This window comes from Condylura cristata, unplaced genomic scaffold (assembly GCF_000260355.1).
Source record: "Condylura cristata isolate star-nosed mole 26May11 unplaced genomic scaffold, ConCri1.0 scaffold00019, whole genome shotgun sequence".
Lineage (NCBI taxonomy): Eukaryota > Metazoa > Chordata > Mammalia > Eulipotyphla > Talpidae > Condylura > Condylura cristata.
The window spans coordinates 18,988,837-19,008,907 of record NW_004567120.1 but is presented as its reverse complement, the minus strand read 5'-3'; the positions used below and the strand labels follow the sequence as shown (position 1 = coordinate 19,008,907).

The 20,071-nt window shown below is 37.1% G+C and overlaps 2 protein-coding genes across 3 annotated transcripts in view; both read right to left on the bottom strand.

Moving 5' to 3' along the window:
- The window catches only part of LOC101634247 (putative bifunctional UDP-N-acetylglucosamine transferase and deubiquitinase ALG13), a 43,224-nt gene extending 41,168 nt beyond the window's left edge, over nucleotides 1-2,056 (bottom strand). Inside the window, exons 1-2 of the mRNA XM_012727235.1 lie at nucleotides 1,902-2,056; nucleotides 1,310-1,393 (exon numbers count right to left, since the gene is read on the bottom strand). Of these exons, the coding sequence (XP_012582689.1) occupies nucleotides 1,310-1,393; nucleotides 1,902-2,042 (225 nt within the window). The 5' untranslated portion in view covers nucleotides 2,043-2,056. The remainder of the gene's footprint in view (nucleotides 1-1,309; nucleotides 1,394-1,901) is intronic.
- A 145-nt stretch (nucleotides 2,057-2,201) lies between these two features.
- Nucleotides 2,202-19,692, bottom strand: LOC101635992 (UDP-N-acetylglucosamine transferase subunit ALG13 homolog). Of its 2 annotated transcripts, none has more exons than XM_012727236.1 (4): nucleotides 19,579-19,683; nucleotides 18,499-18,661; nucleotides 17,047-17,185; nucleotides 2,202-2,283 (listed from the first exon to the last, which is right to left on the bottom strand). In XM_012727236.1, the coding sequence occupies exons 1-4, from the start codon at nucleotides 19,657-19,659 to the stop codon at nucleotides 2,262-2,264; spliced, it is 405 nt and encodes a 134-aa protein (XP_012582690.1). In that variant the 5' UTR covers nucleotides 19,660-19,683; the 3' UTR covers nucleotides 2,202-2,261. The 2 variants fall into 2 exon arrangements, with proteins under 2 accessions (XP_012582690.1, XP_004685774.1); XM_004685717.2 differs by lacking the exon at nucleotides 2,202-2,283 and adding an exon at nucleotides 12,633-13,480 and having other exon boundaries at nucleotides 19,579-19,692.
- Nucleotides 19,693-20,071: the final 379 nt, after the last annotated feature.

Sequence of the window (20,071 nt, the reverse complement as noted above, 5' to 3'; positions counted from 1 at the left end):
TTGCTGTTTAAATGGCTTGAGATAATAACTGATATGCAATAAACTGCACATACGTACATGGCACAATAATTGATTATCTGTATACACCCATGAAACCATGATGCAAGCATGATAGTAACTATACCCATCACTGCCATTAAGTCATTTTTTACCCCCTTCTCTAGCTCCTGAACACCCCCTAAGCAACCATTAGCCTGCTTTCTGTCACTGTAGGTTGGTTTGCATTTTCTTGACTTTTTAGAAAATCATATAGTATGTACTTTGGTGGAAGGGGTAATCTGACTTCTTTCACACGCACAATTCTAACATTTAACAAGATTTTAAATTTTTTTACGAAAATCTTTGTTCCTCAAAATGTGGTCCGCATACAACAGCAAGCATCACTTGGGAGTTTGTCAACAGTGCAGAAATCTTGGGCCCAAGCTCAGACCTAATGAATCAATCTGTAATTAAAAAGATCCTCACAGGTGATTTGTATGTACAAAAATACTTGAGATGCGCCGCTTTACACCACGGTCTTGCATGAGGTAACTGCATGAATTCTTTCCCCAGCTGTGGGGAGGACTATAATTAACTTCAAGGTATTGGGCTTTAAAATCAAGAAGCTTCACATAGTTTTTTAAAATTCACCGAAACCTGTTAAGAAAATTAAAAGTAATCCTCAAGCACCAGGCAAATACTCATAATATACAGTAAGAAGAAAACAAGCAGTACTGGAAGGACTAGGGGAAGAGAGCCACACAAATTAGACCTTAATAAAGCTCTATTTCACTAATTAGAATTCAAAACTTCAATGTATACAAAGATATTTTCTAAAAGTTGCTTAAATGTTGATCCATACTGGAGCTTCAGTTAGTTTGGCACATGAAAAGTCAGATGTTTAGGAAAATTTGTTTCTTTACAATTAGGGTTTAAAGAACTCTAAGTTGACTGGCTAAAGACCATGTGTGCAGATTTAGGAGAAAAAGGAGTTTCCATTTGTGCAAATTTCAAGTATACATTAAAAAAAATTAGCACACCCTAAAATTCTGTGAACTATGATTAATGTTTAAGTAAACAGTGGTATGGACTAATATAAAACAGTATGTAACTTTTTGGGTTCAAGGCGGTTTTTGTAAAGTGGGTAATAGGAAAGCTAAATTATTTTTTTCTTGACTTCATTAGAATACAAAAGAACCTAATTCTGGGAGGACATCCAGAGCAGGCTAGTATTTGCTAATGAGATTACATAACATGTAGACACTCAAAATTCATTTCCGACTTGCACATACTGACAGCTCTCTCTTGGGTATGTATATATTCTACTTACAGACTCAAAAGTTTGTTGATTTTCCCTCATATAGGAGACACAAGCCTTCCTGATTTCCAAATGATGGACCTGGCTGAAAAACAACTAAAAAGAAAGAACAGCTCACTGTCAGCAGCCTTTTGAAATAGAAGATTCTAAATTAAAACCATAAATTGGTTGTATTAACTCCCCCTTACTTAGAATACATATAGATTACTGAAAAATAAGCTTACTAAAATTTGCTTTTGCCATCTTCATGGAGATTGGTGAGATGACTGCCAGGTCCCTATTTTACTTTATGGACCTGGCCTGTACATTTTTAAGGTATTAAATTTCTAGATATTTCAAATTTTTCTTTGACAGCTTCACCTTATCTCTATTACACTACAAAGTAGTATTTAGGGAACAGAAAAGCTAGCAAAAGCATAGCAATTTATTTGGACAAAGGCACAAACCAAGCTAATAAATAGCAGAAAGGCCTGAATGTTTTCACTAGGTTAGAGAAAAAGGATTTTTTTTTTTTTTAGGCTAAGCTGTTAACTCTTAGCCACAATACCATGCTACATATCAAATTCTAAAAACTCATTACAGGCAATGTTTGTTTTCCTTTTACCTGCTCCGAAATAGCCCGAAAGAGGCAAGAGGCATCCTTGGCAGTCAGTTTTCGAAACAGCCCTAAGCTGCCTAAATATTCATCCATTGACGCCTCATTCAGAGACTTCTGGCCGGAGTACTTTTTCCATCCTTTATGCATTGTGCACAGGGAGATGGAAGTAGGGACAGAGAGAAAGGACCTCAAGGATAGCAAAAAGGAAAAAACAGAGTGCAGGCAGGATTGGAGAGTAGTGACAAGGGATTGCTTATGCAGGTATCCAGAAAGTAGCCCCAATTGTTTTCATGAGAGGGTAGTTGGAGTCAGCGCAGCAGAATCTTGGCATTCCTCAGGGGCAGGTGAAGCAAAGGACCAGCTTGCTCAGAAGTCAGAAGTCGGGACCCTGTGAAAAGAAAATGAAGAGCCAATGCTCCTAGGCATAAAGAACTCAACCAGGAGACATGGGAGGGCGAAGGTACCTGACAGAGCTACTTCATTGGCAGGATTGGTGGGAAGGGTGGGATTAATCCAATCAGTTTAAAATTGAAAGAAGTATATGACTAAGTAGCTGAGCTTTGGGACTGAAAGGAAACTGAGTTCACAGCTTAACTCAGAGCAACTGCTGCACAAGACTGCAGAGGGGCTGCAATAAGACTCAGGTGTGTTAAATACACCCTCACCCACTTTACATTGCTTTAAGATTTCGTTGTGCCCAAGTTCCCTATACCCTTCAGTTTAATGGCAAAGTGGTAAGGAGGAAATGGAATGTAATTAACTAGTAAGCTTTGGTATCAAAAATATCTTTTAAAAGACACAGTGGCAACAGAAACTCCCTCAATCTATTGAGGCAGAGATCATAGTTCAAGCAAAATAAAAGTACCATAGCAGCTGTCAGGATATTTCAGGTCTGAGGTCTTAAGTAATTATCAAATTTAGTTCTCCTATATAATACCCCCCGGCTAGAACCACAGAAAGTAATCATTTAGGCTAGAAAATGGAGGCACAATTCTAGACTAATGGCTTTAAACTACTGTATGTCAACAAAGAGCAAATTTGTGTTACTTCTAAAATTAAAACACCAAAAATTTAAAATGAAGCAGCTTGAAAGGATTATCTTAACCTAAACATTCTAAAACACCTTTTACATGTGGCGGCACAGTATTAGGGGTATTAGGCCTGAAGAGAGGTGTACTTCAGTTTATTTCCACCAAAAAAAAACTGCTTTGGATACTGAGGAAAAAAAGGGACAGCCATGTTTTGTAAGGTTCAAAGAGAGTAGCCCCTTTTATCACTTCATTTCACCTTTTAAGTGTCTTATTTAAACAGCAAAAATCAATGCCTTACTTTTCCCAAGTGCTAAAAAATAGATCAAGAACTGGCTTTGGGATGATGCAAAATTAAGTTGCTTTGGAAAGCAGTTAAATAGAAGCATGGTTAAAAATAAAAAAAAAAATAACATCTTCCCTTTGGCATGTCAACTTGAAATTACTGTAACTAATTTCTTTTTTAAAGAAACTGCAGTGGCCCTCCCTGGTGGCGCAGCATCATGAAGCTCCCCACAGCTGCTTCATCGGGAGTTTGATTGCCAGCCAGGGATTTGACCCACAAGTCAGAGCAGACCTCTCCCCTCAGCAGTGCACTTCCTTGATCTGCCTGTTCTGCTTCCCGCTCTGCCTCTGCTGAAACCTCTCAACACTCCTGCACTTCTGGCCTGTACCCCAATTCTGTATGCATAAATAAATAAATCTTAAAAAATATAAAGAAACCATAGCACTGGGGAAACGATTCATTTTGCAAACGTTCTGAAAAATGGTTTGGGAAGAGGGCATACCAGCTTTAATGAAGGCCAAAATCTACTGAAAAAAAGTAAGGGTTATAGAATGAAGAAAGTTAATTTTTTTGGCATTTTTTAATTGGTCGAGAAAATACAAATTCTTTAGTTATTTCTGACTAAACTGAAAATATACATAAAACTTCCATTAATACTACTAATCAATATACTTTAAGGAATGCAGGGAAAACTGGGAAGAGAGGATCAGAAAATAGGACAAAGCAGGAAACAAAAAAGAGTAAGACAAAAGAGAAAAAGGAATGTAGCACACAGAAAGACTCACACAAATACATCAACTGATTTTTGGCAAAGGTGTAACAGGCAGGTATAGTCAAAAGACAGTATTTTCATCAAATGATGCTGGAACTCACAATCATATCCAAAAGAAAAAGTTAATCTTCAACCTATACACTATGTCTTGTACAACTCAAAACAAATCAAAGACCTAAATGTAGAATAAAATTTTAAAACCTTTCAAAAAATGCATAAGGGCTAGCCCACTCTAGTGGTGCAACAGGTTAAAAGGCAGCACTATGAAGCCATTAGCAGCCACTGCACTGCATCACATGAGTTCAATCCCCAGCCAGAGAGGTAACCCACATGGCATGACAGACCTCTCCTGTCTCCCCCACTGTTCCCGCCAGAGGTGTATTTTCATCAATCTGCCTGTCCTGTACCCCATTCTGTCTCTCTGGTGAATCTTCTAAAACCCCTCAACCCCCACACCCTAGTTCTTGTATGCATAAATAAATAGATCTTTAAAAACTAAATAGTTACCATATGATTGAGCAATATCACTTCTATGTATCTATCCAAGAGAAAATAAAAGCTTAGGTTTACCAAAAAAATCTGCACATGAATGACCATTAACTTTATTCATAATCATGATCACCCCTTCCCCAAACTGTACAAATATGCCCTCCAAACATCTTCCACTGGTAAATGGACAGTGATATATCCATACAAAGGAATATTACTTAGCAATAAAAAATGCAGTGATATACACAAGAACATGTATGATTTTCATATGCTTATGCTAGGCAAAAAAAAGATTAAAAAGGCTAAATATGATAGGATACCATTTATAAACATAATGGAAAAAGCAAAAATGATAAGAAGGAAACAGATGAGTTGCTAAGAGATAGTTACAGAGAAAGTCTGAATACATTGGGATGGCAGGAAGGTATGCATAAGAGTGATGGGCCCATTCTGTATCTTGATATATAGATAGTAGTTAAAAGATTACTTATTCACCAAAACTTACAAAACTATACAAGATAATAATGCTAGTTTTCCTAATTTTAATTTTCAAAATAAAAAAATTAGTTTTCCTAATTTCAAATTTAGAGTGTAGCTCACAGATGAGACTGGAGAGAAAAGGTAGATTCAATCCAGGAAAGCCAATATCTATCTAACCAACAAAAAGGTTAGAAAGAGAAAATGATGGGGAACAAATGATGATGGTGATAAAACAAGGACACTGGAAGATAGGAGTAACTATATGTATATTGAAAGGGTCCATAAGCAGCCAGAACCATGAAGGTGAAAAAGGCAATCATCAATGCACATGACAATATTTCTAAATATAGGTTATATACGAGATCAAACATGGAAATAAGCAATAAACCTGACAGTTCACATAACTACAAGCAAGAAAACAATTAAGTTCAATAGTTGAGGGAAATTATTTTCAGCAGTAACAACACATCAAGCAAATGGGCGAACAGAAGGTATTTTCAAACAGGAAATTTTTTTTAGTATTGTTTCTCAGAAAGCTACTGCAGGATATTTAAAACCAAAATAAAGATGCTAAACCACAAAAAAAGGGAGCACATAGTCCTAGAAACAGAACTCAACACAAGAGGTAAGCAAAAGAAATTTCCAGGATAAGGATGAAAAGGAAATCATCCCAAGACAAGCATTCAGCTGGATTAGATCTAAAACTCCAGGGAGCTGACCCACATGGCACAGCAGACTTCTCCTGTCTTGCCCACTGCTCCCTTCAGCAGTGTATTTCATTCAGTTAGTCCACCTGTTCTAGTCCCCACTCTGTCTCTGGTTAATCCTCACCCCAACCCTGTAGCTCTGGCCTGTACCCCAGTTTTTGTACACATAAGTAAACAAGTCTAAAAAAAAAAAGTAACAGTTTAGGTACAGTAAAAGTTAAACACAAACTTAAAATAATTAATGTTAATTAAAATGAGGCAAAAGTTTAATAGAAAATTTAACCGATGAACACTACTTGGCTCAGATGTGATTATACTTAAGTAGTCAATATAGTGTTAACACTGAACCTGACCTCACATGAACTGATAAAACTGCAATTTGTTTTACACTGAAATATCTAGACTTTTCTACTGTGGGAGAGAGAAAAAGTCTGCTTTCACAGTAGTAAGTGTATAGATGAATTTGTGACTTAAAGAACAAAAAACCAGTTTGAACATTGTGCATTAAGTCATAAAATGGAATAGCATCACCCACTGGAAGCAGAGTCAGCGATATATATTTTATACCATTTACATGTATTATTCTAGACAAGTTAAATTTTAAATGGTGAAATTCAGTAAGCCAGAGACAGAATAGCATAATAAAACTAGGAAAATAACGACATAGAATTTTACAACTACCAGTAACCTATTTTACAGATGAAGAAACAAGTTTCAAATAATTTCAAGACTTGTCCAAAGGTTTTGCATTCCATCAACAGTACTAGGAACAGAATTATATAGTCTTCTGACTTGACAATATTATAGAGGAATCACAGACCAAAGAAGGTAAAATGTGAACTAAGGCTCAGAAGTAGTTAAATACAGGATGTTCTCCAAATTAACACAATAGGACTTTATTAAAAAGACCCATGGGACAATACTAGACATCTTTCTATATATAACAGAAAGCCATTTCAAAATATTATCACTGTCCTTTAAATTATTATACTTGAAATTCTGCCTCACCATTCTTACAGAGCAACCTACCCTAATCCTGTGAATAAACCTCCAGAACAGTGGTTCTTAAGGGTTTGACAGAACACTAATTTGCCCAGGCACAGAGATTGTGATTCAGGTCTGGGATGGTTCCTGAGAATTTACATTTCTAACACGTTCTCAGGAGATACTGCTGCTCCAGGGATCACACTTTGAGGACCAGTGCTCTAGAACAATATGCTCCTTAAGTTATTACTGTGTTCCTAAAAAAAAGAACTTCAAGGTTGAATTTTAAGAAACACTCACTATGAAAGGCTACAGAGAATGCTATTACTACTTAACTTGGACAAGGACTCCATGTAGGAAAAAAAAAAAATTGTGACAGGCCAGGTCAAATTTAAGCAGACAGCTTTTGCATTGAACTAATACCTTTTAATACATTATAACTGTTTTTAAATAGTTTTTCCATAATTTTTTGTGACCTAAATAAAAAATTGTAGTAGAAATGATAACACATACCAAATTTTATAGCACATAATGATAAATATTGACTGCTACTAGCAACTACCTGACAAAGTAGTTCATTAAGAAATTATTTCAGGTCCAGAAAAAATAAAGTGAGAAGCAAAGTAATTTCACCTAAAGATGGAAATCAAGAGAAAATTCAAATATATTCAGTAAAGTTTCCTGAACTCTGATGGGAGTTTCTCCCTTTGACATCTACAAAGAATGGGAAGAAAAATGATTATCTTAAGGCATTAAACTCTGGGTACAGATTAAAACAAATCTAAGAAAATGAAAATAACTTAAAATTACTACTTGACCAGTAATAAAACTGATATGCCTTAATTTTAAATTGCTACACTTTATAATTTTTTTAAAGACTTATTTATTCACACAGAACTGGGGTACAGGCCAGAGATGTGGAAGGTGAGAGGATTCACCAGGGACAGAGTGGGGAGCAGAACAGGCAGATCGAGAAGTACACTGCTGAGGGGAGCAGCGGGTGGGTCAGGAGAGGTCTGCCACGCCATATGGATCTCCTCCGGGGAAGGCAGGTATCGAACTCATGCAGTAGTGGCTTAAGCTTCTTAGTGCAGTGCTTTAACCCGCTGCGCCACCAGGGAGGGCCCACACTTTATAATTTAACCTGGAAAATGTGATGGTGTAATTGCTACAACTGTCTATTCTTCCACTAGTCAAATGGGGGAAATTCTTTGTACTTAAAACATGGATAAGTTTTAGTTCTAAGATAACACTCTTCCATGCTTCAATTAAATTAGGTAGACGCCTAGAATCTTTTTAAACACATATTATCTGTGATATACAAGGTGTTGTTCTAAATGAATATAAGACACGGTGTTTTGTTTTTTTTTAATGTTAGTTCCTAAGAAACAATTAACATTCCATGAAAACAATATAAATTAAGCTATAACACTATTTACCTCTCTAGGTCTGTTTGCTAATCTATAAAATGAAGGAGATGAGGCCCTCCCTGGTGGCATAGCGGGTTAAAGCACAGCGCAAAGAAACTTAAGCCACTTCCGCATGAGTTCGATCCCTGCGATCCCTGCCTGCCCCGGAGGAGATCCACATGGCATGGCAGACCTCTCCTGACCCGCCCGCTGCTCCCCTCAGCAGTGCACTTCGTCGATCTGCCTGTTCTGCTTCCCACTCTGTCTATGGTGAGTCCTCTCACTGCCTCTGTACTTCTGGCCTGAACTCCAGTTCTGTATGTATAAATAAATAAATCTTTTTAAAAAAAATGAAGGAGATGAGCTGCATGATCTCTAAGTTCTCCTTTACATCCAAAGAACTGTGATTCCCTGGTAAATAACAAATTTGACCTCCCTTTAGATAGTCAACTTTGTCATCAACAGCAAACACAAAAATAACATAGGGATATTAATTTAGTACCTCAAAATTGTGGGGTTAACTGACCCATATAAAAATGGATAAAAAAATGATAAAACTTGTGATTATGAGTGATAATAGATGTTAACTTATTGTGGCAATCACTTCATAATATATGCATATATCTCAAATTATTGGCATATATGTTAAATGTATACTTTATGTGAACTATATCTGAATTAAGCTAAAAAAACAATAAGGACAGCTCAACTCTAGAACATATTTTAAACTTTCATTACTAAAAACTATAATGGTAAACTTTTAAAACATATTTTAACAGCAGTTTGGAAATACAACCTGCCATTTGTTTTCAAAGTGGACAATGAAACAATTTGGAATTAATTTCCCAGAACAGTGATACTTGTTCAAAACAGAAAAAAAACATTACCAGGAGCTACTTGGTTTCACTTCATTCTCTTCCCCATTTCCATATACCAAAGCATTCTAACATAGCTAATATAAATTAGAAAAAAAGGAAAACAGTACTTTGTTTTAAAATATTAGCACAGAAATACTAGATTGTTCTTCACTTTATTCTGTTTTGATACACAGGAAAGACCACTTGAATAAACTTCAATTTTCTAACTATAACAGCAGTTGAATATGGGACTGAACACAAATTAAATGTGAGATTCAATGAAGACTCTGCTTTCTGTATCACTTAGAACTATATATTTTCAATTCTAGGAAAATACCTTTTAAAACAAAATTTCTAACCAAGGCATATGTCTTGGACATTATTTTTAATCTTCCATACAATTGGATGTACATCTTAGAAATCCCCTATGAAGGGAAGTGATGTTTTACTAATTCACAATTGGGAAGATTCAAAAAATTATTTAGGCCAAGGATGTAGAAAGACTTTCCACTCCTAAATGCATTATCCACCCATTTCACATTGAGGGGGAAAAAATGTCCTCCTGTACAAAGGGAAATGAACAATAAAAAGATGTAATATATGCCCTCACAAACACCCCAACAGTGATTCAGTTCAGCAAATGCTTTAGAAGCACAGATGACAGACAGTGCTCAATCTGCAATACCCTATTGCTTTACTAAATATCCTAGTATATTTTAAAATAATTAAAATAATAAAAATAACCCATCTTGTTATTTTTATCTATTAGAAGCTGTTACAGAAAACACTGTGGGTCACAGATACCAAGTTAAAGGTATTAGTTTAGTTTTCAGAATGTATTGTTTGGGATGAGAAAGCTCATACTTCCTGTTACATTACAAAAACTAGGAGATAATAAAAAGATGTATTTAACTAAAGAGTTTGATTCAGTTGAGGAGCTGTCACTATAATATTAATGAGCAATGACAAAAAAATGACCAACAGAGAACATATAATTTTAGTTTGGGGCACAGTGAGTTTTAAGGTATTCAGAGAATTGACCAATAGATAACTGGAAACACAACACAGGAACTGAAATTTAGATGGCATCAACAATTAAAGTTCTGTGGGTAGTGAAAATATGAATATATAAAAAAGGTCCAAAACAGAATCTAAACACTAATATTTAAGAAAAATGCCAGAAAATACCTACCAAACAGGCACATCAACTCAGTTTCTCCACAAGAATTCTGAGTAGCAATTTAGTTTTTTCTTTAAATCATACAATCTACTTTTCTTTTCTCATTTCAAATATTCTGTCGTTATGATAGAAATATATTCAATGCTGCATTCCAATTCCCAGCCCATCTCTTGGCCACTTATTGCTTTGACCTCAGTTTCCTTTCTGCAAAATCGGACAATATCAACTTTTTCAAAGGTTACTATAAATACTGAGTTCATGAGTGTAAACTTCTTTAAGTAAACCATACTAAGTAAGCATTGAGTGTCAACTTGTATTTCATTCCCTAATCCCATAAAAATATCACGCTAGTTGTGTAGCAGAAAGTTGATCACTACACTTAAATATCAGGACAACTAAATCCAACTCTCCCAAAAATCAATTTCAAATAAACCATCCACACATCTATTTTCTAAGATTATATGCAGATTTCTTTTTATCTCTGAATATTTTATTTCAACAAATTAGAAGGAATAAGTGCTTATGCTATAATAAAGGACCAAAGAGACTACATTATTGCCAGTCATTGACAGACTTACTCTTGGAAAACTCTCCACAAGCCACCAAAATGGTAAACATTTTGCCAGTTTTGTCTACATATGATTTGCCTTTTAAAGCATACAAAGTAGTGCACTAAGGAGTCTAAAATCAGATGCTGGCTAGTACATTTGAAATGACTATTTTTAAATGTTCCAGAAACACAAGTTCAGTTTGTACTATCTTAACTGCCACCAAATCTTGCCATCTCTTATTTTCCTCTGAATTATAAGCAGTCTTCTAAAATTCTTACTTGCCAAAGTTATCCTATAACTTCTTATCACTTTTTATCTGTTTCAACACCATCAACTTCCTATTATTACCTGTTCATCTTTGAAACTAACCATGATGTAAATTTCTCAGCAATCTCTTTTGCATCCTCATCCCTAAACGTCTAAATAATCTCTCAATACCTGGAAATCTAAAGACTGCTAAATTAAATTCCACTTTTTCTTTGATTTCAAGAACCTGAAGCCTGGTAACATAATGAAACAACAAATTTTACTTTATTGAACAAATATTTCAAACAACATCTTAATTACCATTTTTTCATTAGGACCAAAGAAGACATGAACATGACAATTTATCTTAGTCACTTTCCTCACTCATAAAAGTGGTGATTACACAACTATTTCAAAAATACTCTTGTAACTCTGAAAAGTCTACAATTCCTAGTCTTTAGTCAATCAAGTATCAGTATTACCCATGGTTAAGATTTCAAACTCAGTAATATCAACTTTCTAAGTTAAGGTTGAAATACACAAAACAAGAAAGCCCCAATTAAGTGTGAAATCCCTACTTTAAAAAAAAACTACTTCTGGAAAAAACAAAATTTTCCCTGGAAGGGATTAAAGCAAGTACCTGGCAAACAAATTTAAGCAATAAGTTCTTAATACATATGGCATGGCAGAAAGAATATAACAATGGCAGTCAATTGCCACTAGCGGCAGCCCTGCCAAAAGCTATTTCAAACAAGTCGTAACCTCTGGTCTTCCTCACCTTAGATATGCAGGGATAGGACTACGTGTAAGATACAGAGGATTCCTGCAAAATCAAAATGACTTCAAGGGTTTCTCTTGATTTTTAAATCCCACAACTGATATAAAATTTCACTGAGGTGTAGCCTGTAATGTCACCAAACACAAGGAACAACACTAGCTTAAGCCCTTGCTAAATAACTTAACACATTTAAAATGGGTTAGACATTTTGGTGTGAAAGAACCAAAGGATTTGGGATCCCATACTGTTTTCAAGTTGTCTGGATGTTTTTAGTGAACCCATTAATTTGTTTCTGATTCTCTATGGCCAGTCCCTCATCACGTAAAATAACTACAAAGACTGAGTGATTAACTTAAATTTTAACTCACAATTTTACCAACTGAATAAATACATTTGAAAAAAGTCCAGAAAATACTTGAATCCTTTTCATAGCTTAAAACAAGGGCCTTCGCTATCACATTAGTGTAACATTTACTATACATTTATGATTATGGTATTATGAATTCAACTAATGTAGGTATAGATTTCATCTTTTATTCTCAGCAAACTTCAATCCAAGTTGGCTTCCTTCTGCTGCTCAGAACATTTCTCAGCTACCACCTACCATTAGTAAAAAACAATTTTAATATTAGCCTAATTAAAACAGTCAGGAAAATAAGTCTACAAAAACACTACATAATGTATCCCAAGTAAAATGTTGAGAATAGTCAAAATTTTGGTAGTGAATGTTTTATTTTTTGGATGAACTGTATCTAAACTTTCTATCAAAAAAAATAGTTAGGAATAATCAATTTTATAGTCCTTCAGAAAACTTACTATGAGAATTTTATAATGTAACTATCTTAAGTTATGTGAATTTTAAAGCCATATATTTAAACCATAAAGTTATTTATTCATTTGTACAACTAATTTCAAAGGTATTTAAATTATAAACTGTATTGTTACAGTAAATGTTTGAAAACCACTGTTAAGAGGAAGAATAAAAAAAATACAGCAAGCCCTATTGGTTTTAAATCTTTTTTGAAGTATTCTTCACAAACCTGTAAAGTTTTGACATCAGGCAGACGATTTTTATCACTTTCTATTTTAGAGGAAAATAGTCAACACATCCACTACACTATTCTTCAGGATAAAAAGTTTCTCCAAGTAGTGGGTTGTCAGAAAAGTAATGATGCATTTTTGCAAAACCCAATACAATAGATCAACTGACTGATAGTTACTCTTTTAGATAATTTTTGAGATTTTTATTTCACAGACACAATCCATCACTTCTGCCTGTCTTTTAAAAATTTAGTTTGCTAGATTAAGAAGCTAAAGATGCTAAAGAAAATTTTTTACAAGTTTGTTACTATTTCTTTTTTTATTCTAAGGAACAGTAAACTACATTTGTGGTCTGTCAGCTTTCTAATTTCATTTTTTGTGGCTCCAAATTAACTTGGTATTTCAGGATAAAACCTGCTACTTACCACAAATTTCTTTTACTAGATGAACTAACAAAAACTGCCTCTTTTACTAGGACAAAACCCCAATAAATTCACTAAATGTTGCTAGGATTTGTGCCCAAATGCTAATGGTTAAACCACAAAATTTTCAATACATTTTATAGATGCAGTAAGTTTACTGATTATTCTGCAAATACATATTTAGTCACATTCCAGAAGTTGGATTTTGGGGGTATTTTTAAAGTGCTGAGAGGTTATGGTTTACTTTTTTAATCCAACAACTATATCCAAAAATGCAGAAAACTTTTCTGGCTGGCCAGGAGGAAAACATTTCAGTGTTGACAAGTCCATTGACTGTAACATTCCAGGAAGCGTGCTAAAACAAAAAAAGAAAAATATTAGGTAACATGGGAGAAAATTCCAAAATTAATCTGCTGTCCACTTGATGACTAACTTCCAAGAACATTGTGATGCTTCTCAAGCTATTCATATAAACTTAATGTAATTTAATGTTTAATATCTCTACTAAGATTAAAGCAATACAGGTATCCCCTGTGTTTTTAAAGTTCATGATATGCCATATTGTTTTTGCAAAAACCTAGTACTAATGCCTGTTTTAGCTAACTATAAGAAGGCCAAAGAGGATTTTCATTTTCTGGAAAAAAAGTTTCAACAAGCAATTATAAGGTAGCACACATTCCAAGTAACTGACATCAACAAACTCTATCCCTAAAAACCACTTTATACAGGCTATGTTTTTATATTATCCCTATTTTTACGATGTTACTTGAGGTTTTATGTGTTATCTTTGTGTGATTTGATAGGTGATTTTTAATTAATGATAACTGCTTCTTTGTGTGTACATTACACCACTTCAGCTTATAAAAGATTTCATAGGAATACTGTCAGATTGTGAAGGACACCTGTACATTTTATTTCTTACGTCACTGAAATATTTCAGAAATATTATTTCATGAAAGATGGGTTCACATGGCTTCTCACAACTGGGTAAATAGAAAGTGAAGCAAAATTAATTCATAAAAACACAATAAATAAACCAAAATTAAAAGCCAAAACAGGAACAACATAAGCTGGTGAGGCTACTAAACCATGCATGAGCATTGTGAAATAACTTTTTTTTGGCCACTAATTTTGCTATCATAAATCCATATATAATTAAGCAATGTACAATCTTCTCCATGCATACTGGAAATAAGGTTCCAAACTACAATAAAATGATTACTTCAGAAATGTAATTAAACCAGCCACTTAAATTAGAACCACCCAGCTCAGATTTGGGGCAAATAAACAATAAACCTAAGAAGAAATTACAACCAACCAGTTATTAAGGTTTATGCTATTTGTGGTTATGACTTCCTTGACAATTAGTGAAAAAAAGATTTCTTAAACTGCAAAATTGTTAAAAATGAGTACATTAGGAAATTATACAGCTTCCTTTTCAGCCTGAGTTAACAAGAGTTATGATAAATTTACAAAATCAATGTTTTCTCTACTTTTTAAGATCTACTTATTTATGTATACAAGAACTGGGGTGTAGACCAGAGGTGCAGGAGTAGGGAGCAGAACCGCCAGATCTATTGAAATACACTGCTGAAGGGACCAGGGGTTGGGGGCAGGGGGAGACAGGAGAGGTCTGCTGCACCATGTGGGTTAGTTCCCAGGTCAGGGATTGCAGAACTCATGCCACAGTGGCTTGCAATAGCTTGATAGTGATGAGACTTTAACCCTTGTATCACCAGGGAAGCTCCTAATTTAACATATATAATGAAAATATTCATCAAAAGTTTCAGAAAAACTTGATTTGCATAAACCAGTTAGGAAAATTCTTCTTTAAAAAATATTAACCCTGGCCCTCCCTGGTGGCTCAGCGGGTTAAAGCACAGCACTGAGACTCTAAAGCCGCTTCCGCATGAGTTCGATTCCCGCCTGTCCCGGAGGCGACCACATGGCGCGGCAGACCTCTCCTGACCCGCCCGCTGCTCTCCTCAGCAGTGTGCTTAGTCCATCTGCCTGTTCTGCTTCCTGCTCTGTCTCTGGTGAACCCTCTCACCCTCCGCATCTCTGGCTTGTACCCCAGTTCTGTACGAATAAAATAAATAAATAAATCTTTAAAAAAAAGAAAAAAAAATATTAACCCTTTACAATCTCAACTACCCAAGGCCATATATGCTCTTGATCTGAAGGAAGATGACATAATTCTGACTAGCTAGCTTCCACACAACTTCAATAATTAAGAATGACTCCTGGCCTTCCCTGGTGGTGCAGCGGGTTAAAGCACAGCACTGAATGCATGAGTTCGATTCCCGCCTGCCCCGAGGCAACCACATGGTGAGGCAGACCTCTCCAGACCCGCTGTTCCCCTCAGCAGTGTACTTAGCCAATCTGCCTGTTCTGTTCCCCACTCTATCTCTGGTGAAGCCCCTCACTGACCCTGAACCTCTGGCCTGTACCCCAGTTCTGTATACACAAATAAATAAATCTTTAAAAAAAAATGACTCCCATATTACAGTAACCCTGACATTCCACTCCTACATCATTATTAGAAAAGAAAACTATGCTTCCTAAAATTTTCAATGGATCTGTCTCCTCTCAATGAAAATAAAATATATGCCAACTGTCTGGAATAACGCCTGGCATATACAGAGGAGTTTAACAAATATTTAATGAACAAACAAATATATACTGTGTCTAAGAGACAAAAGCAGAGAAAAGCTTACTATGTTCTATCCCATTTCATCTACAGTTTATTTTAAAAATTAATTTCCACTTCTTTTAACATAAAAGTTAATATGTTAATATGTAGTATGTAATACTTCCATGAAGGCTTTACTTTATAAAACACCAAAGGAGAGTAGCTTTTAAAGTCAAACAATTGAGAAATGCTGACCTTGACCCTTTGGCAAGCCTCTAGTGTCTCAAGAATTAACAGAAAATCAACCAGCAATTTTCTTCATCCTTCTATTGTGATGCTGATCAGTTCTTGATTATTAATACACTTCTAGAAAATAGCACTTCTTACAACATAAACACCTCTGCTTAAAACACTTCAATGGTTTTCCACTAAACAGAAAATCAGAACTCAGAAAATCAGATGAGCTATCTCTCCCCCACACCCCAGTCTCAACTTATACTATCCCTTGCTCAATTTTTTCCTACTACACTAATCTTCCCTCTGTTCCTCAAACACAACCAAATTCCAAGCTCTTTCCTAACTCATGACCTTTGCAATTGCTACTTGTACCTTGGCCTCTAAAAGGTCACAAGACCACTTGACTTCCTTCTCATTCAGGTTTAAATATCCTATTTAAATATCCTATTATCCAGCCATGACTTTTCTATCTTTCTAACTAATCTGCATACTAGCTATCACTTCACACTGCCTTATTTACTTCATAACACATTTCACCATGTTAAATTACCTTCATCATTTATTTGTGAATTGCTTACTGTAACTTTTACCACTAGAACATAAGCACCAAGAAAGCAGGGACCTTAGTTTAACCACTGTATCCAAAGCACCCAAAAGATGCCTTCTACCTTTAGGTGAAGCTGAATTAGGATGAGTAAACAGGGATTCCAATGGACTTATTGACACACAATTGTAATCAAAAACAGGGAAAAATGCCTTCCTTGAATAATGAAAATCTAAATATCAAGCTCAAAATTATAGCCTCATACTTGTGCACCCAGATGAATACATGTTCATGCATACATATTTAAACATTCACATGCAATGGAATTAGCATAGATACAAAAAAGAAATAATATACATGGTCACAATCAAAGTGAAAAACAAATGAGGTGGTTTTACAAATAAAAAAATCAAAGTATGACTGAGAGAAGAGGCTGAAAGGAGATGCCATAGGTAAAATTAGCTAGGAAGGAATTAAGATGAGGCCAAACAATCAGTCTCCAGTATACCTGCAAGTACAGTAGAAGAGATGCCCGTCTTTGTATAGCTGCTTTGCCAATTCAAGCTGATGATTATTCATCAATTTTTCATTTATAACCACTATAAGTGGCTTTCTTTTTTCCAGAGTCTCCAAACAGCTACCTGCACCTACAATAAATCAAATTGTTAATAGCATTTTTTTTAAGTTAAGATGTTCACCAAAGCATTATAAATAAAACACAAATGCAAAAAAACTAAGTTAGCAGAACTACAAAGCAGGCCTTTTTAACTATACATTCAAAGTGGCAAGTTTATCAGTTGCTCTGTAGTGTTATACTGGCTTGAAAAACATATTTTAACACTTCCACCATCATGGCCTATGATTTAGTGCTACCTGGGTTATGGGCCTTGAACCCAGATAAGATTCAGGGTCATCATTCTATATATGGAAATGTCCTGCACTTTTATCCAAACACAAAATAAACCTTTAGCAGTGACAGGCACCAATGAAGAAAAACTGAGACCACCCCTCATGAATCCACCTGCTTGCTGCCTGAAAACAGTCAAGGATTACATCTACAGGAGTGTGCAAACTTGTAAGTCAATTCAACTTTGAAAGCTAAAAGTACTTAGAGATTTTAAATGGAAGGGGACTAGTAAGTGAATAGGCAAATCCTCCTTGGGTAGACAAGGCTAGTAGTTAAGAACTCAACTCCTAAGGTCACATTGTTACTAGTCTACCATTTACTGACAGACTGCCTATGTTACCTCACCTCAATGTCTGTTTCCTCATATGTAAAATGGAACTACCAACAGTAATTAATTCACAGAATTGTTTGGGAGGATTCAACCAGTAAGAATGTAGAACAGTGCCAAAAGGTCTGTTAACTATTACCCTATATATTTTTAATCACTAATCTTTGCTAATGTCTATTTCTAATGACTTTTCTCTCTTCACGGTAGGCATTTTAAGGACCAAGAACCTCCCAACGCTCTCCAAAATAGTTCTGCTGAAAGGTTAATTAACTGCATCAAGATGTTTCTCCCAACGGCAAGCACGAGATTGACGTGTGACTGCTAAAAAATGTTTGACTGCGTGAATTTAACGTTCATATTTAATAGAATTGTAAAAAAAAAAAACTCTCAAGGCCAACTGCTTTATGCCCAATCCAACCAATCATGAACATTCTCGCAAATCTGAGCCCAAATACTAGCTTCAGGTTCGAAAACTCTACACACATGCCATTGCAGCCGTTAGTTTGCCCCGCTGTCTGTGGGATTTCTCACTCTAAAGTCGGGCTCAGGTGGTCCACTTCCCATCTTTCACCCAGACATAAAAGTCTCCTCAGCAGTATTCTCAGTCCTTCCGTTCAAAAATGTATTAAATTCAACAGGGCTACAGTGGTCGACTCCCGTGATTTTATTTTACCAAAAAAAGACTCAGGCTTCTGCTATTCTGTAAGAGTTCTAAGGCACTTTACCTGCGTGACTAATAACGAGATCTGCTTTCTCAAGGTCTTCTTTCAGTGAATCCTTGTACCTGTAAACGTCCAGAGTAAAAGACTCCGTCCTGAACGGCTCAGGTACCACGCTTCCTCGACCTACTTGTAGGACAAGTCGGTTATAACCGAGGCTCTGGATTATCTGAATACAAGAAAAAGAAAACACGGGCCATTTTAAAGGAGATGCCGTAAAATCCACAATAACCATAAACCCTAAAGTCGGCGTTCAGCCTCCAGCATGGGCTGCTGGAAGTACCTCAGTCGTCCCCACAGAGCTCCGCGACCCAGCTCACCCAGTCAGTCACCAAAATGCTGCTCCCGCCCGAGAGAGACCTAGCAGAGATGCTGAGACAGGCACCAATAACTGCGGGAAAACCGAAAACTGCTCCGTTCTCTCTCAAGACCCGCTTCGCGCGGGCCAAGAGCCGAAGGACACGCCGAGAAGACGCCGTGCCCCGCCACGCAGCCTCAACCGCCTTTCCCGAGCGCGCCGTAGAGTAGGAAAGGTAGGCTCCACCCACTCCCGGGGGGCGGGGCAGGACAGGCTGGGGGCGGGATCGAGGCTGAGGGCGGGGCCAGGCGACTAGCGGGCGGACGCCGAGTTAGCCCGACTGCAATAGAACCAGGTCGCACAGAAGCGCTTAGGGGCCGAACTTCACTTGAAAAGTGTCCCGCCCCGCCAACACTCCCCAAGAGGTGGCAGGCGGAATGGGGCGGAGGGGAGAAGCCACTGAAAGAAGGAGCTAAGCCTGAGGTTGCGGAGGCGGAGAATGGGGATGGGAAAGCCGGGGAGTTAAGGAGGGACCCGAGAAAAGAGGGGAGGAGCAGCCCAGGGAGGCGACTGGGAAGCAGGAAGAGAGGCGGCGGACCCTGAGGAGCTGGACGCCAGCCGAGGTCCCAGCCAGGCGCCAACACTTGACAGAGCCGCGGGGGTTCCTTTCCGAGTACCCCGCTAGGGACAGGTTACCCGACCGAACCAGAAGCTGGTGGCGGCCAGTGGCGCGTGAAGCGAGCCGCGTCCAGCCGTCTCCCGCTGCCTTCCCGCCTCCCCCCACTCACTTGCAGGCTGTCATGCGCTGTTATGCGCGCTATGAGGTCGTCGAAGCTGGTGGTCCCTACTGTAACAAACAAGCACTTCATCGCGCGGGTTTCGCGGGCCCAAAGTCGCCGGGGCCGGATGTGACGTAAGGCGGCCACGCGAGCAGCTTAGGTCCCTCTGGGTGGGGGCCGCGGAAGTCTCCCTGGCCACCAGGGGGCAGCCAGGCCTCGATCTGTGTGGCGACTGGGGCGAGGCCAGGCGGAACGCAAATGACAAAATCCCAAACCTGCCAGCTGCTGTAGCAAAGCACTTTGCAACTACGTGCTCCGGACCCTCAGAATAAGGGTTTAGGGAATGGCTACATTTCATTTTTTCCAAAGTGGTGGTTAAAAAATGACTATGAAGTATCTATTTATAAATAGAGTGGCAATAAAATGGCATTTTGAAATACTAAAAATAATAACTATGAAACCGAGTATCCCACTTTGTAAGCGTTGTGTTTCCACTATTGAT

What these genes read in the sequence shown, in the direction of transcription:
- LOC101635992 (XM_004685717.2), bottom strand. Translation starts at nt 19,659, where the DNA reads ATGAAGTGCTTGTTTGTTACAGTAGGGACCACCAGCTTCGACGACCTC. An exon ending in CAGCGCATGACAGCCTGCAA is followed by an intron (nt 18,662 to 19,578) that starts GTGAGTGGGGGG and finishes TCTTGTATTCAG; the next exon opens with ATAATCCAGAGCCTCGGTTA. An exon ending in TCTCGTTATTAGTCACGCAG is followed by an intron (nt 17,186 to 18,498) that starts GTAAAGTGCCTT and finishes GATTTATTGTAG; the next exon opens with GTGCAGGTAGCTGTTTGGAG.